Source organism: Somniosus microcephalus, chromosome 7 (assembly GCF_052327205.1).
Source record: "Somniosus microcephalus isolate GS21.2 chromosome 7, FLI_Smic_1.0, whole genome shotgun sequence".
Classification (NCBI taxonomy): domain Eukaryota; kingdom Metazoa; phylum Chordata; class Chondrichthyes; order Squaliformes; family Somniosidae; genus Somniosus; species Somniosus microcephalus.
The window spans coordinates 232,514,699-232,529,746 of NC_140993.1; the positions used below are offsets into that span (position 1 = coordinate 232,514,699).

The 15,048-nt window shown below is 47.7% G+C and overlaps 1 protein-coding gene across 1 annotated transcript in view; it reads left to right on the forward strand.

The window, feature by feature from the left end:
* Positions 1 to 15,048, forward strand: part of rttn (rotatin) — a 283,502-nt gene that overhangs the window by 108,348 nt on the left and 160,106 nt on the right. Inside the window, exon 19 of the mRNA XM_085993987.1 lies at positions 14,497 to 14,593. Within this exon, the coding sequence (XP_085850113.1) occupies positions 14,497 to 14,593 (97 nt within the window). The remainder of the gene's footprint in view (positions 1 to 14,496; positions 14,594 to 15,048) is intronic.

Consider the following 15,048-nt stretch of genomic DNA (forward strand, 5'->3'; position numbering starts at 1 on the left):
TGCATACCCGCAACGCACACGCGATGACAGACAGACAGATAGACAGAATGACAGAAGTACCGATTTATATATATAGATTGTTACAGATAGGTTAGTGTATCTGAAAATAATGGGGGCGATTTTCCCACTGGAGGCGAGATAGAGGCAGGTTTCAGTTTGGGTGGGTTTGAAACTCGCCTCCACTGATAGCTTTCAAAAATTTGCGATTTTCCCATGATTGTCCACTTGCTTTCAGAGGTGTGGGATGCCCTTGGTCTTTTAGTGTTTTGGGACTGAAACTCACCTCTGTTGACAGCACTTTTCCAGTCTGATTTTATGGCTTCTTGCTCCCGAGGCTCACTCCACAGTATTCCAGCTTCTCTTGCACCCCCTCCAACATTTTTTGAGAAACCTATGTCCAATTCCAAGGCAAGGGCCTACTTGAGCGTCTCAGATGAGGCGCTGCAAATGTTGTTTGATGGGGTGAGAGCTAGCATGGAGGTGCTCTTCCACTCATTTCAGAGGAAGAGGCCTGCCAAAGAAACCAAGGCTGTGAGGGTACAGCTGGCGAGGGATATAACCTCCAGATCTGTGTGCAGATTGGGAGACTGTTTCTGTGTATTGATGAAATGCCATCGCTGTTGGAAAGCATTAAAATGATTTGAAGCCAAAATGTTGACGTTATGCCATCTGTTCTTTCACCTTAGGCAGCTCCACATTGCAGGCATTGCCACACTTGCATTGTCTGGTTGGTGGCCTGAGTGAAAGGAGGCCAAAGAGTCATGTCCAGTGTCAATGATGTTCTAGGATGGAGCCAAGGACATGTGCCAACTTGGGCAGCATATGCAAATCTGGCCATGATAAGTTCATCCCTTGCATCCCGGGCTCTGACCTCCTCCGCCCCCTCTGCCTCCAGATCCTCCTCCTCCTCATCTGAGGTCCATGCAGAAAGGAAACGAATGGTTCCCATGCTGCTTGTAGATGCCTCCTTTGGGGAAGCGCTCATTGCAAGTGGGGACAGGGTTTTCTAAGGAGGTCCTGACGTAATAAAATTCACTACGCACTTGGTTTGAGTATAAAGCAAGGCTTTAATCAACTTGTTTCAGAACATGGAGGTCTAGTTGTACTTCACTAGTTCCTGTCTTACAAAATGTCCCTGGGCAAGCTGGGCCCACGCCCGAGTATTTATACTCTTTGGACGGCGCCACCAGCTGGCCGTCCAGTGTTATTTCATGAGTCGTTTCTTTATGATGATGAGATTTATAACATTCTTCCTGTGTAAAAGATTTGGAAGTCCGACGACTTCCTCTTAACGGATTAAGCGGACTACGAATAGCCGCAGTCTTTTAGATCTTTGTTTATGGCTAGAAGGCACGTCTCCCCGGACCGTGTCTTGGTCCCTGGACCGCTTGATCCGTACCGGTGGATCGAAAGGGCCCGTGTTGCCCTGATCAACCCGAGGGAGGCTGCGGAGATCGTGACTCCGGGTGCGGGTCCCCACAGGCGCAGAGCTGGCTTCATCCTGTTTGATGTATCCAAAGGCGGCCAATTCCATCCTCCAGAGTTGTATTTTGTTATTCTTGATCTTAGTGCGTTTATCCAGCATAAAGGCCACGGAGCGCTGATCGGTTATAAGCGTGAAATGGTGACGAGTGAGAAAATGACTCCATTTACGTACTGCTTCGATGATGGCCGTAGCCTCCTTCTCGACAGGAGGATAATGGAGCTCGCTACCCTGCAAAGTTCTGGACAGAAATGCAACGGGTCGACCACCTTGATTCAAGGTAGCAGAGATCGCCACATCCGATGCATCGCACTCGACCACGAAAGGAAGATTTTCATCAGTGGAACGGTGCGTGGCTTTTTCCAGTTGTCGCTTGAGGAGGTTGAAAGCTGAAATAGCCATTGCCTCCAATGGAAATGACTTTGCGTGAAGCAGGGGCTGGACCTTGTCGGAGAAGTGGGGTATCCACTTCGCATAATAGGCGAACATGCCGAGTGCCCGACGAAGAGAGCCGAGTTTCGTAGGGGGAGGGAGCTCCTGAAGCGGACGAAGTCGTTCCGGATCCGGTTTGATGACACCGTTGCCCACCCAGTAGCCAAGGATGTTGACTGATGGTACTGATTTCACAGATTTGGACTCATTTAAGGTTAAGTTGCGATGACTGAGAACGGCAGAATATTTCTGGAGGTTGGCATCATGCTCCTTCTGGTCATGACCAGCAATGGTGATATTATCCAGATATGAAAAAGTGTCCGTTAAGTTCTCCTGTTTGACTAGGCTAGCCATTGCCTGTTGAAAGACGGCCACCCCATTGGTGACCCCAAATGGAAGGCGACAAAACTGGTAAAGCCGACCATTGGCCTCAAAGGCTGTATACTTTTTGTCAGAGTCCTTTAACGGTACTTGGTGATATGCGCTCTTTAAGTCAAAAGTTGAAAATACCTTGTAGTTGGCAAGGTTATTGACCATGTTATCGATGCGTGGTAGTGGGTAGGCATCCAGGTCGGTATACTGGTTAATAGTTTGTGAGTATTCGATGCAAAGACGTTTCTTGTGTTGCTTCAGAGGATTTTTAACAACAACGACTTGAGCCCGCCAGGAAGATGAACATGGCTCAATGATATCGTCAGCTTGAAGGCGAGAGATTTCTGCCTCGATAAAGGATCGATCATCTTGGCTGAAACGTCGTGATTTAGTGACTATGGGCTTACATCGGGGGAAAGATTGGCAAACAAGGAGGGCTCGTCGAGCGAAGCCGCCGAAAGCGCACAAAACGGTACTTTGGACCCTCCAAACTCGAAAGTGAGTCTTTTGTGTTGTTTCTGGAAATCCTGTCCCAGGAGCACATCACTGCATAGGTTTTTGAGCACCCCGAGCCGGGTGGAGAAATAAGTGCGGCCATTGAGAATAAGGTCGACAAGACAAAAGTGTTATGTCTGACATTGGTGATAGGTACTCGATTGCCTTGGCCTGAGCACATGGAGTTTGATAGTGCTGTTATCATAGTATTGTGTATAGGTATTCGATTGCTTTTGCCTGGGAGTGTGTGTGTGGAGCAGCCATTAAAAAAGCAACATGAACTGAACTCTGCTTACGGTCTCTGGATTATCTTTGCAAACGCAACATTTGGCGACAAGGATGGCTGAAATCTCTCTTCCACCACCTCCTCCCTTCCTTGCACTACCCGGTGAGCCGCTGATCCCATGGGTTCGCTAGTTACAGTCCTTTGAAACCTATCTCATTGCTCTTGGACTAGAAAATGTGAGTACATTATGGAAAAAGGCACTGTTATCCCATTGCTTGGGAGCGGAGGGCCAGTGTGTTCTTGGGACATTATGCACAGCAGACTCAATTCAAACATATGATGAGGCTGTGGCTCTGTTAAGCACACACTTCTCTGCCCCACAAAGTGCCCTCCTGCAGCGATTCATTTTTAGACAGCATCACCAACTCCCCGGTGAGTCTGTGCATCAATACGTGGCGAATTTGAGGGGGTTAGCTAGCTCGTACAAGTTCAGTGCACTGCAAGATGAGATGGTGCGTGATCAACTAATAGAGCACACCAACAACGTGAGAGTGCGTGAAAGACTGTTACTCGAGTCCGACGATCTGTCGTTGTCCCAGGCAGTCAACATTGCCTTTCAAGTGGAGTCTGCAGCCGAATGTGCAGCGAAACTAGCACACACACCCAGTGACGGTGCCCTCAGCCCTGACAGCCCTGACACGGTAATGCTCGTGCGACGGCAGCAACGCGCGCTACCGCGGCAACAGTGTGGAAACTGCGGATCTCGTTCACATGCTACCAGAGCGCAGAATTGCCCCGCGCGCGGCCAAGCCTGTCGCAATTGTGGAAAACAAAATCACTTTGCCAATGTCTGCCGCTCTGCCCCGGTTGCTACAAATGAACACTCTCAGTCCTCAAGCACTATAATTCACAACGTGAGCTCTGGGCCAGTAGGGCTTTCAAGTCATGCACAATTAACCTGAATGATGTGTGCATTCCGCTGTTGTTGGATACCGGTGCCAGCGTCTCACTGCTGAATGTGGACACATTCAAACGCTTTTTCAGCTCCCTGCCACTCTCTGCGCCCTCCACTGCCCTTTGCGGGTATGGTAATTCGAAAATTGGACTAGTGGGCTCAGGCAACCTCACTGTACGCTATGGAACAAAAGTTTTGCCAGATTTTTGTTTTCATGTGGCACGCCAAGGAGCTAACCTGATGGGACTGGATCTTTTCACTGACCTGGGTTTTTCTCTCTTGGACACCGGCGGGTCTGCGATTCTGCAAGTTGCCTCACTGTGGCGCCAAACATGGCCAGCACACTTCGAGGGTCTGGGCTGCCTGACTGCCTTCACCCACCAGCCCATGGTTGACTCCACCGTTACCCCCGTCATTTAGCCACTGCGCCGCATCCCGCTTCCTCTCCGTGACGGGGTCACAGCTGAACTAAAGCAGCTACTGGAAGCTGGCATCATCGAACCAGTTGATGCCTCCCCATGGGTCTCCAACCTGGTGGTCGCAATGAAAAAGTCAGGTGGTCTACGCGTCTGTGTCGATCTTCGAGCAGTGAATAAGGCCGTAATCCCTGACAAATATCCACTGCGCACGTCAGAGGAACTCACAGCGCAGTTCTATGGTTTCATCCTGTTCTCGAAACTGGACCTTCGACAGGGCTATCTACAGGTTCCCCTCCACCCCAGCAGCAGGGACCTCACTGCTTTTGTGACACATGCTGGCGTCTTTCGGTACACCAGGATGCCATTTGGACTTGGCTCTGCACCCAGCTGCTTCCAAAAGGTGATGTTCTCTGTGCTCGCGGGCATTCCTGGGGTGGCCATCTACCTGGATGACATCGTCGTGCATGGGCCCTCGACCTCCACTCACGACGAACGCCTTCACAGAGTTTTCGCGGCTCTAGCAAAACACAAGCTCACACTGAATGGCGAAAAGTGTGTCTTTGCTGTTTCAGAGATCGAATTTGTGGGGTTTCAGTTGTCGGCTGACGGTATATCCCCACTCCAGTCAAACGTGGATGCCATTCACAGCATCCCAGAACCCAGCTCTGCAGCACAGGTTGCCTCCTTCCTTGGCATGACTGGGTACTACCTGAAGTTTTTTCCCCAGTACTCAGCCACCACAGCCCCACTGCGCCAGCTCCTGCGAAAGGATGAGCCCTGGGTGTGGTCACAAGCCTGTGCGGAAGCTGTTCGCCTCCTCAAATCGTAGCTCACGTCGCCTCCGGTATTGGCTCACTTTGACGTCGCCAGCCCCACCCTCGTCGCCTGCGACGCGTCCGCTGAAGCTGTGGGGGCGGTGTTCTCGCAGATACAGAATGGAGTGGAGAAACCAATCGCCTTTGCCTCCCGAGCCCTTAGCCCCACCGAACAGAAGTACTCAGTAGGCGAGCGTGAGGTGCTGGCGTGCGTCTGGGCATGTGAGCGGTGGCACCTGTACACGTATGGCCGTGCCTTGACCCTGCGAACCGATCACCAGGCTCTCACTGCCCTGCTGTCGACATCCGGCACGGGGCACAGACCACTGCGTCTACACCGCTGGTCTGACCGCCTCTGCCAATACAATTGCAGTCTCCAGTTCACACCAGGGCATGACAATGTTGTTGCAGATCTGCTCTCCCGCACTGTCTCTGCCCCAGCCCCACTCGTCTGGTCTGACCATGTGGAACAGGATATCGTCCAGATGCTGCACACGCCTCTCCAAACCACAGTCTCTCTCCAGGAGCTCAGAGGCCTCTGAACAGGATCCGGCCCTCTCCCAACTGTGCACCTTCATCAGAGATGGCTGGCCTCACAAGGTGCCTGAGGAACTGTCTGCCTACTCCAGAGTTAAAGAGGAGCTCTCCTGCTGGAATGACTCCTGTGTTGCACGTGGGCTCTGCACTGTGGTCCCAAGTGCCCTTCGTGCGCGTGTTTTATCCATGGCGCATGAGGGCCACTTGGGCATAGTGAAGCTCAAACAACAATGCCGAGACCTAGTGTGGTGGCCGGGTATCGACGGGGAAATCGAGGCCCTGGTCAAGGACTGTGCAGCCTGCCTTGTAAGTGACAAGACTGACCACCAAGCTCCTCCACCCCTGCAACCCCTTGCCTGGCCCTCTCAGCCCTCGGAGCACCTGCAGCTGGACGTCTGCGGGGAGATCCATGGTGTCCCCCCACCATCAACGGTTCCTAGTAGTGACCTATGACCTGCACTCAAAATGGCCAGAGGTCACTGCCGTGGGCTCCGTCACCTCTCGGGTCATCATTGATATCCTTGAGTCCCTCTTCTCCCGCTGGGGGCATCCAAAGGCCATCACCACAGACAATGGCCCCCAAATGGTCTCTTCGGAACTCTCCTCTTACCTTGAGAGCAAGGGCATCCGTCATGTACGCAAGTACCACCACCCCGAGTCAAATGGGGGGTGGAGCGTTTTAACCACACACTGAAAAATTGCCTCAGAGCACACCTATCCCAGGGGTGTGCGTTTGACAAGGCCCTCCTCCACACACTCCTGCACTACAGAGCCTCCCAGCATTCCACTACAGGGGTCTCACCTGCATCCCTCATGCTAGGCCGTGAGCTCATGCTGCCCCTTGGCAGGCTCTGCCCCTCGCTAGCTCAGAGCCCTGCTCCACGGCTCAAGCCACAGTCGCTAGACAGTAGGAGAAGATGAAACTCCGCTTCGACCAGTCGAAGAGGGCCAAGGCGCCCAACATCTCAGTCTCCGATTGGGTCAGAGTCCGCAGGCCTCACCGCAATAATAAGATGGCGTCATTCTGGTCCTCCCCTCTCCAAATCAGCCGGCAACTTGGACCAGCCACTTTCTGCCTCACTGACGGCTCTCGGTGGCATGCCAGCCGCCTTCGGAAGGTACCAGCACCCCCTGATGCGGGATTATACGGACCTAATCCCCAAGCCTTACCCCCAGAGTGACGGGATGCACATGTGGCTCAGCCAGCCAACCCTCAAGCAGATATTGTGCCTCAGCCTGCTCCTCACCAGTCCCCACTTCGGCCTGCTCTTCACCAGTCCACACCTTGGCCTGTTGGTACACGTTCTCGCCCTGGCCACCTGCAGGACTTTGTCACTACATTTCATGTTTGAAATTCTGTGAGGGGGGCGGAAATGTTATGTCTGACATTGGTGATAGGTACTCGATTGCCTTGGCCTGAGCACATGGAGTTTGATAGTGCTGTTATCATGGTATTGTGTATAGGTATTCGATTGCTTTTGCCTGGGAGTGTGTGTGTGGAGCAGCCATTAAAAAAGCAACATGAACTGAACTCTGCTTACGGTCTCTGGATTATCTTTGCAAACGCAACAAAAAGCCGGAAGAATTGGTGGTCAGTGTCGTCAGAGCCATTGCAATTTCCCTGTCCGAGGGTTAAATACGCAGTTTTAACTTGCTGACAGCCCGCTCACTAATGAAGCTGTCAGAGCTGCATGAGTCGATTAGTGCGCTCAAAATGTGTCCATTTGCCGAAACCTTCGTGGCTGCATGGGATAGACTTTGGGGAAAAACAGCTGTGATGGGAGGAGGGGCAGTTTTACATTTGGCAGCTGTAACCTTAGTAGTGGTTCTTGGGGGAGGAGCAGTTTCATCGATAGCAGCTGCAAAACTATAACAGGAGCTCTCGACCGGTATACCTTAGAAAAGTGGCCTTTCTTACTGCAATGATTGCAGGTTGCGTTACGAGCAGGACAAAATTTCCTATAATGGAACGCACCTCCACAGATGAAACACTTCCTTCCAGATTGCCAAGATGCCGCTAGGGCGGGGTTGTCATCAGTGAAGGCTTCTAGGGTAGGTTTGTCATCTGCTAGATTAGAGTCATCATCAGTGAGGGCTTCTGCCCGAGACCTATCGAAGGTGTCATTAAAGGTGATAGCAGCAGCCCGTGCACGAGGTAAAAGATAGGTATCTGCATTCCTCTTTGCTAAGTCCAGGGAACATGCCTGGTCATAGGCAGCCTGTAACTCGAGGGTTTTATTCTCCAACAGACGCTGGCGTATGAAGGGAGACGCGATCCCATTAATAAAGGAACATAAGAACATAAGAAATAGGAGCAGGAGTAGGCCAATCGGCCCCTCGAGCCTGCTCCACCATTCAATAAGATCATGGCTGATCTGATCCTAACCTCAAATCTTCTATCACTCTGCATCCACCCGAACCCATGTGATCTCCCGGGAGAGGCAAAAAACCAGATAAAGACCCAATGGCCAATTTGGGAGAAAAAAACCTGGGAAATTCCTCTCCGACCCATCTAGGCGATCGAAATTCTTCCAGGAGATCACTCTGTCCCTATATTTTCTACAGTACTTACCTTCTGTAAAGGCGATCTCCACCCCAGCCAGGAACAGGAATAAAACCATCTCCTGAAATCTAACACAGAATTAGAACACAGTAGGAGCAGAACCAGGCTACACGGCCCCTGGGCCCACTCCACTACCCACAGGGCCATGACCATTCCGAACCTAGACTCATGTCCAATTTCCTGCCCGCTCCCCGTAACCCTTAATTCCCTTTACTTCTAGGAAACTATCTATTTCTGTTTTAAATTTATTTAATGATGTAGCTTCCACAGCTTTCTGGGGCAGCAAATTCCACAAACCTACCACTCTCTGAGTGAAGAAGTTTCTCCTCATCTCAGTTTTGAAAGAGCAGCCCCTTATTTTAAGATTATGCCCCCTAGTTCTAGTTTCACCCTTCATTGGGAACATCCTCACCGCATCCACCCGATTAAGCCCCTTCACAATCTTATATGTTTCAATAAGATCGCCTCTCATTCTTCTGAACTCCAATGAGTAGAGTCCCAATCTACTCAACCTCTCCTCATATGACCACCCCCTCATCCCCGGGATTAACCGAGTGAACCTTCTTTGTACTGACTCGAGAGCAAGTATGTCTTTTCTTAAGTATGGACACCAAAACTGTATGCAGTATTCCAGGTGCGGTCTCACCAATACCTTGTACAACTGCAGCAATACCTCCCTGTTTTTATATTCCATCCCCCTAGCAATAAAAGCCAACATTCCATTGGCCTTCTTGATCACTTGCTGCACCTGCATACTAACCTTTTGAGTTTCGTGCACCAGGACCCCCAGATCCCTTTGTACTACAGTATTTTCCAGTTTCTTGCCATTAAGATAATAACTTGCTCTATGATTTTTTTCCTGCCAAAGTGCATAACCTCACACTTTCCAGTATTGTATTCCATCTGCCAAATCTCTGCCCACTTAGCCTGTCTATGTCCCTTTGCAGGTTTTTTATGTCCTCCTCACTCACTACTTTCCATCCCATCTTTGTATCATCTGCAAACTTTGATATGTTACACTCGGTCCCCTCCTCCAAATCGTTAATATAGATTGTAAAGAGTTGGGGACCCAGCACTGACCCCTGCGGAACACCACTAGTTACTGGTTGCCAATCTGAGAACGAACCATTTATCCCAACTCTCTGCTTTCTGTTAGAGAGCCAATCCTCCACCCACGCCAGAATATTACCCCCAATCCCGTGATTTTTTATCTTGAGCAATAATCTTTTGTGTGGCACCTTGTCAAATGCCTTTTGGAAGTCTAAATACACTATGTCCACTGGTTCCCCTTTATCCACCCTGTATGTCACTTCCTCAAAAAACTCCAGCAAATTTGTCAAACATGACTTCCCCTTCATGAAACCATGCTGAGTTTGTCCTATTAAATTATGTTTATCCAAATGTCCCATTACTGTCTCCTTAATAATGGACTCTAACATTTTACCAACCACAGATGTTAGGCTAACAGGTCTATAGTTTCCAGCCTTCTGCCTACTACCCTTTTTAAATAAGGGTGTTACATTAGCAGTTTTCCAATCTGCCGGGACCTTTGCTGAGTCCAGTGAGTTTTGGAAAATTATTACCAATGCATCCACAATCCCTACAGCCACTTCCCTCAAGACCCTAGGATGCAAGCCATCAGGTCCAGGGGATTTATCCGCCTTGAGTCCCATTATTTTACCAAGTACCACTTCCTTCGTGATTTTAATCGTATTTAGTTCCTCCCCCCCTAGAGCCCCCTGTTTGTCCAGTGTTGGGATATTCTTAGTGTCCTCTACTGTAAAGACTGATACAAAATAATTGTTCAGTGTTTTTGCCATCTCCATATTTCCCACCATTAATTTCCCGGTCGCATCCTCTAAGGGACCAACATTTACTTTAGCCACCCTTTTTCTTTTTATATAACTATAGAAACTTTTGCTGTCTGTTTTTATATTTTTTGCTAATTTACTTTCATACTCTATCTTCCCTTTCTTAATCAATCTTTTAGTTATTTTTTGCTGTCTTTTAAAGACTTCCCAATCTTCCATCCTCCCACTAGATTTGGCTACCTTATATGCCCTTGTTTTTAGTCGGATACTATCCTTAATTACTTTACTTAGCCACGGATGGCTATCTTTTCTTTTACACCCTTTTTTCCTCAGTGGAATATATTTTTTTTGGAAGTTGTAAAATAACTCCTTAAATGTACACCACTGATCATGTACCTTCTTACCCTTTAATCTATTTTCCCAGTCCACTCTAATCAATTCCGCTCTCATACCTTCATAGTCTCCTTTATTCAAGCTCAGCACGCTTGTTTGAGATCCAACCTTCTCACCCTCTAATTGAATATGGAACTCAACCATGTTATGGTCACTCATTCCAAGGGGATCTTTTACTAGGACATTTTTAATTAATCCTGTCTCATTACACAGGACCAAATCTAAGGTTGCTTGCCCCCTGGTCGGTTCAGTTACATACTGCTCAAGAAACCCATCCCTAATACACTCAATGAACTCATCCTCAAGACTGCTCTGCCCAATTTGATTTGTCCAGTTAATATGATAATTCAAATCCCCCATAATTATAGCTGTTCCCTTATTACAAGCCTCAACTATTTCCTGATTAATACTCCGTCCAACAGAGTTGCAACTGTTCGGAGGCCTATAGACTACGCCCACTAGTGTTTTTTTCCCCTTATTATTCCTTATCTCCACCCAAACTGTTTCACTATCCTGCTCCTTTGACCCAATATCATTTCTCTGTACTTTAGTGATTCCTTCCTTTATTAACATAGCCACCCCACCTCCTCTCCCTTCCTGCCTGTCCTTCCTGATTGTTAAATAACCTGGTATGTTTAATTCCCAGTCATGGTCACCCTGCAGCCATGTTTCTGTAATGGCCACAAGATCATACCCATATGTCGTTATTTGTGCCGTTAACTCATTCATTTTGTTACGAATGCTACGTGCATTCAGATAAAGAACTTTCAAATATGTTTTGTAACACTTAGTTCCTGTTTTTTCCCTTTTTAGTACTTTACTTTTTACTCTGTCCCTTCCTGACACATTCTGTTTTTTAATTCCCCCACTGCTACCTAGGTCTATGACCTTCTCTGTTGTCATTTCTATTATTTGCTCTCTAGAAACCTCCCCCCCCACTAATTAGTTTAAAGCCCTCTCTACAGCCCTAGTTATATGATTCGCCAGGACTCTAGTCCCAGCACTGGCCAAGTGGAGTCCGTCCCAACGGAACAGCTCCCTCCTGTCCCAGTACTGGTGCCAGTGTCCCAAGAAGCAAAACCCATTTCTCCCACACCAGTCTTTGAGCCACGCATTTAACTCTTTAATTTTATTTATCCTAGCCAAATTCACTCGTGGCTCAGGTAATAACCCAGAGATTATTACCCTTGAGGTTCTGTTTTTTAATTTGACCCCTAGCTGCTCATACTCCTTTAACAGAACTGTCTTCCTTGTCCTAGCTACGTCATTTGTACCAACATGGACCACGACAACTGGATCCTCCCCCTCCCACTCCAAGTTTCTTTCCAGCCCAGAAGAGATGTCCTTAACCCTGGCACCGGGCAGGCAACACAGCCTTCGGGACTCCCGCTCTTGACTGCAGAGAACCCTATCTATCCCCCTAATGACAGTATCCCCTACCACTACAACATTTCTTTTTACTCCCTCCACTTGAATGGCCCCCTGTACCAGGGTGCTGTGGCCAGGTTGCTCATCCTCCCTGCAGTCCCCGCTCCCGCCCTCACAGGGAGTAAGAACCTCGATCCTGCTGGACAAGAGCAAGGGCTGCGTCTCCTTCAACACTACATCCTGGATCCCTGGATCTTCCTCACTCATAGTCACACCGTCCTGTCCCTGACCACGGACTACATCTGCAGTAATTAACTTCATAGGTGTGACCATCTCCTGAAACATAGAGTCCAGGAACTTCTCCCCCTCCCTGATGTGTCGCAGTGTCTGAAGCTCGGTCTCAAGCTCCATAACATGGAACTTGAGTTCCTCTAGCAGCAAACACTTGTCGCAGATGTAATCACCGTGAGCCTCAATGGGGACCACCGGCTCCCACATCTCGCAACAGTAACACATCACCTGCTCCATTCTATATAATTAATTACATTTCTTATTATTAGTTATGAAGACCCTGCCCGGATATAGATGATAATATCACACCACTATTCAATAGGACTTACCAACTTAAAGGTATAAAAGAGAAGAGAAGGAAGAAAACCAACCAACCAGCTGATCACCAACCTCCTCCTTGAATACTGTCTGTAGGGCCTGTTTGGTTGACTTGTCTCGCTGCTCCGCCTCCGCAGTGCTGTCTAAGCCTGGGAGTGGGGGGAAAAACAGAGCAAAAAACACACCCTCACCTCCCACTTGCCCGAATTCTCCCACTTACCAAAACTCCAGCAGCACTCAATGCACAAAGCACTCCGTGCACAGCACTAGCCCCTCCCCTTTTATACCCGGATTCTACTTCCGGTTTAAACTGCCCAATAGTTTAATATACCCTTAAAAAATTAACTCCTCCTGTTACTGCTCAGCTGTGACAGCTTTAAGATTATAATCCTTGCTGAGCCTGCTAAGTTTCTGAAGGAATTCGTCAAGTGATTCCCCGGGTTGTTGTCGAGTTGTGGCCAGTAGATGCCGAGCAAAAATTTTGTTTGGGGCCTTAACATATAGTCGCTGTAATATTAGGATAGCGGAGTCAGAGTCTACACAGTCTTCGATATAGTCAAACACATGAGGAGATACATAATTGGCATGTATCTCTAATTTATCAGGAACATTCTCACCACACCCTGAGGAAGTTGCTGAAAGTACGATACCAGTGTTTCCATACCTTAGCAGTTGTAGGTGAATTCGGGTCCAGGTCAAGACCGGCGGGTCTGAGTAGTTTGTCCATGATGGATTGATTACTATGCCGGAGTTCCCTTCTGCAGTTGAAGTCGTAGCTGGCTATTCCCGAAATCACTGAGCATGGAGTCGATATCAAGTTGATTAAATTGATGTAATAAAACTCACTACGCACTTGGTTTGAGTATAAAGCAAGGCTTTAATCAACTTGTTTCAGAACATGGAGCGCTAGTTGTACTTCACTAGTTCCTGTCTTACAAAATGTCCCTGGGCAAGCTGGGCCCACGCCCGAGTATTTATACTCCTTGGACGGCGCCACCAGCTGGACATCCAGTGTTATTTCATGAGTAGTTTCTTTATGATGATGAGATTTATAACAGGCCCCACAGTTGATGGAGTCAAGCTGCAGCACCTCCGACTTCGGAAGGCGAAGGCCTTCTGAAAGTGCTCAGAGACCGTTTAAAGCCAAGGTCTGGCACGTGCAAGTAATCCTTGCTGCAATAAGTTATGTCTTGTTAGACCTGCGGCAGTGAGGAGCCCACTCACGAGTCAACCCGCCAGGTTTACCTGGCATGATTTAGAAGGTGCGTGGATCACGCCGAAAAGCTGGAAAAATCACGAGGGCCTCTCAAAATAGGCCTAGTGGGGCCCTTAACAAGCATTTAAGGAAGTTAATTAGTGCAATGGCCAGCTGGAGGCAGGAGCGTTTCCCAACCTCCAAAACCGGCACCGGCAAAATTCCACAGAGGCAGGTTGGAGGCGGGTTCCAAACCTGACCTCTTTGAATCTAATTTTCCTGCCTTTCCCGCCTCCTCCGAAGTCAGAAAATCACCCCCAATATTTTTGTTGGATACCTATTTTTTATTGAAAATATAAAGTGTTATTGTATTTAGATTTATCCTGGATTCTATATTCAGGCTCTGTATCATAGGTATATTCAGAAAACAATGTGATATTTTTACTGAGCATCTAAGCATCCTTGTATATCAGTGCTCATTTTGTGACACTAATCCAACTTTCATCTATACTTTAAAGTGAGAAAAATGCCTTAACAACTCTTTAAACTTATGACTGAATTGTGGTGCTGTATGGTCTACAGTTTGTTATCTTTTACCTTGGTTTCTTATTTCATATAATGTGAGTTGCATTGGACTCTACATAATTTCACAATTATACATTTGCATCAAAATGGTTCAGCAAGCCAGGAGTATGCATGTGGGAAATACCAACAGTCTGGAGTTGAATTGAACCAGTGTACCATTTAAAAAGATAATCTTGTGCCTTAGATCATGTATAATGTTATTCTGTAAACTTGTGATTTATTTTTGTTGCCCATTCAGTGTCCCTGGTTTTGCAGAATGACAAAGATACTCTTACCGAGGTGGCAGCTGTGCTAACTCTGCTGTTGTTTGATGAAGTAGCCAGGATAGATTCTTGGTAAGACTAAGCAAGTTGTCAACTTCATAACTGAAACCAGTAAAATTAATGTTTTAAACAAAATATATATACTTGTTATTTACATTATATTGCTCATTTTAGGTGCTTTTCATAATGTCATACTTAAAGCAAAAATGAAGATGCGGTTTAAGGTTTAAACTCATGACACTTGTTGGTTATTGTTTATAAGTGTAAAGTAAACCAGTGTATATTTGCTGTGAATTTCAATTTAAACCAGACTGGATTTGGTAAATGAGGTGCCCAACTTTCTTCCTCGGTTTAGTGCTCCGGAGAGATTCTCGCTGCAAGTTTGACTTGAGAGTTTTTCTCAGCTCATTCAAATATTCATGAGTCAAACCTCCCTAAAAGATATTCTTTACACAGCTGAAAATGACAAATCACAGGACAAGGCAAGATGAAAATCCCATTTGTTCTGCAGCGAGAAAGTCTCTTTT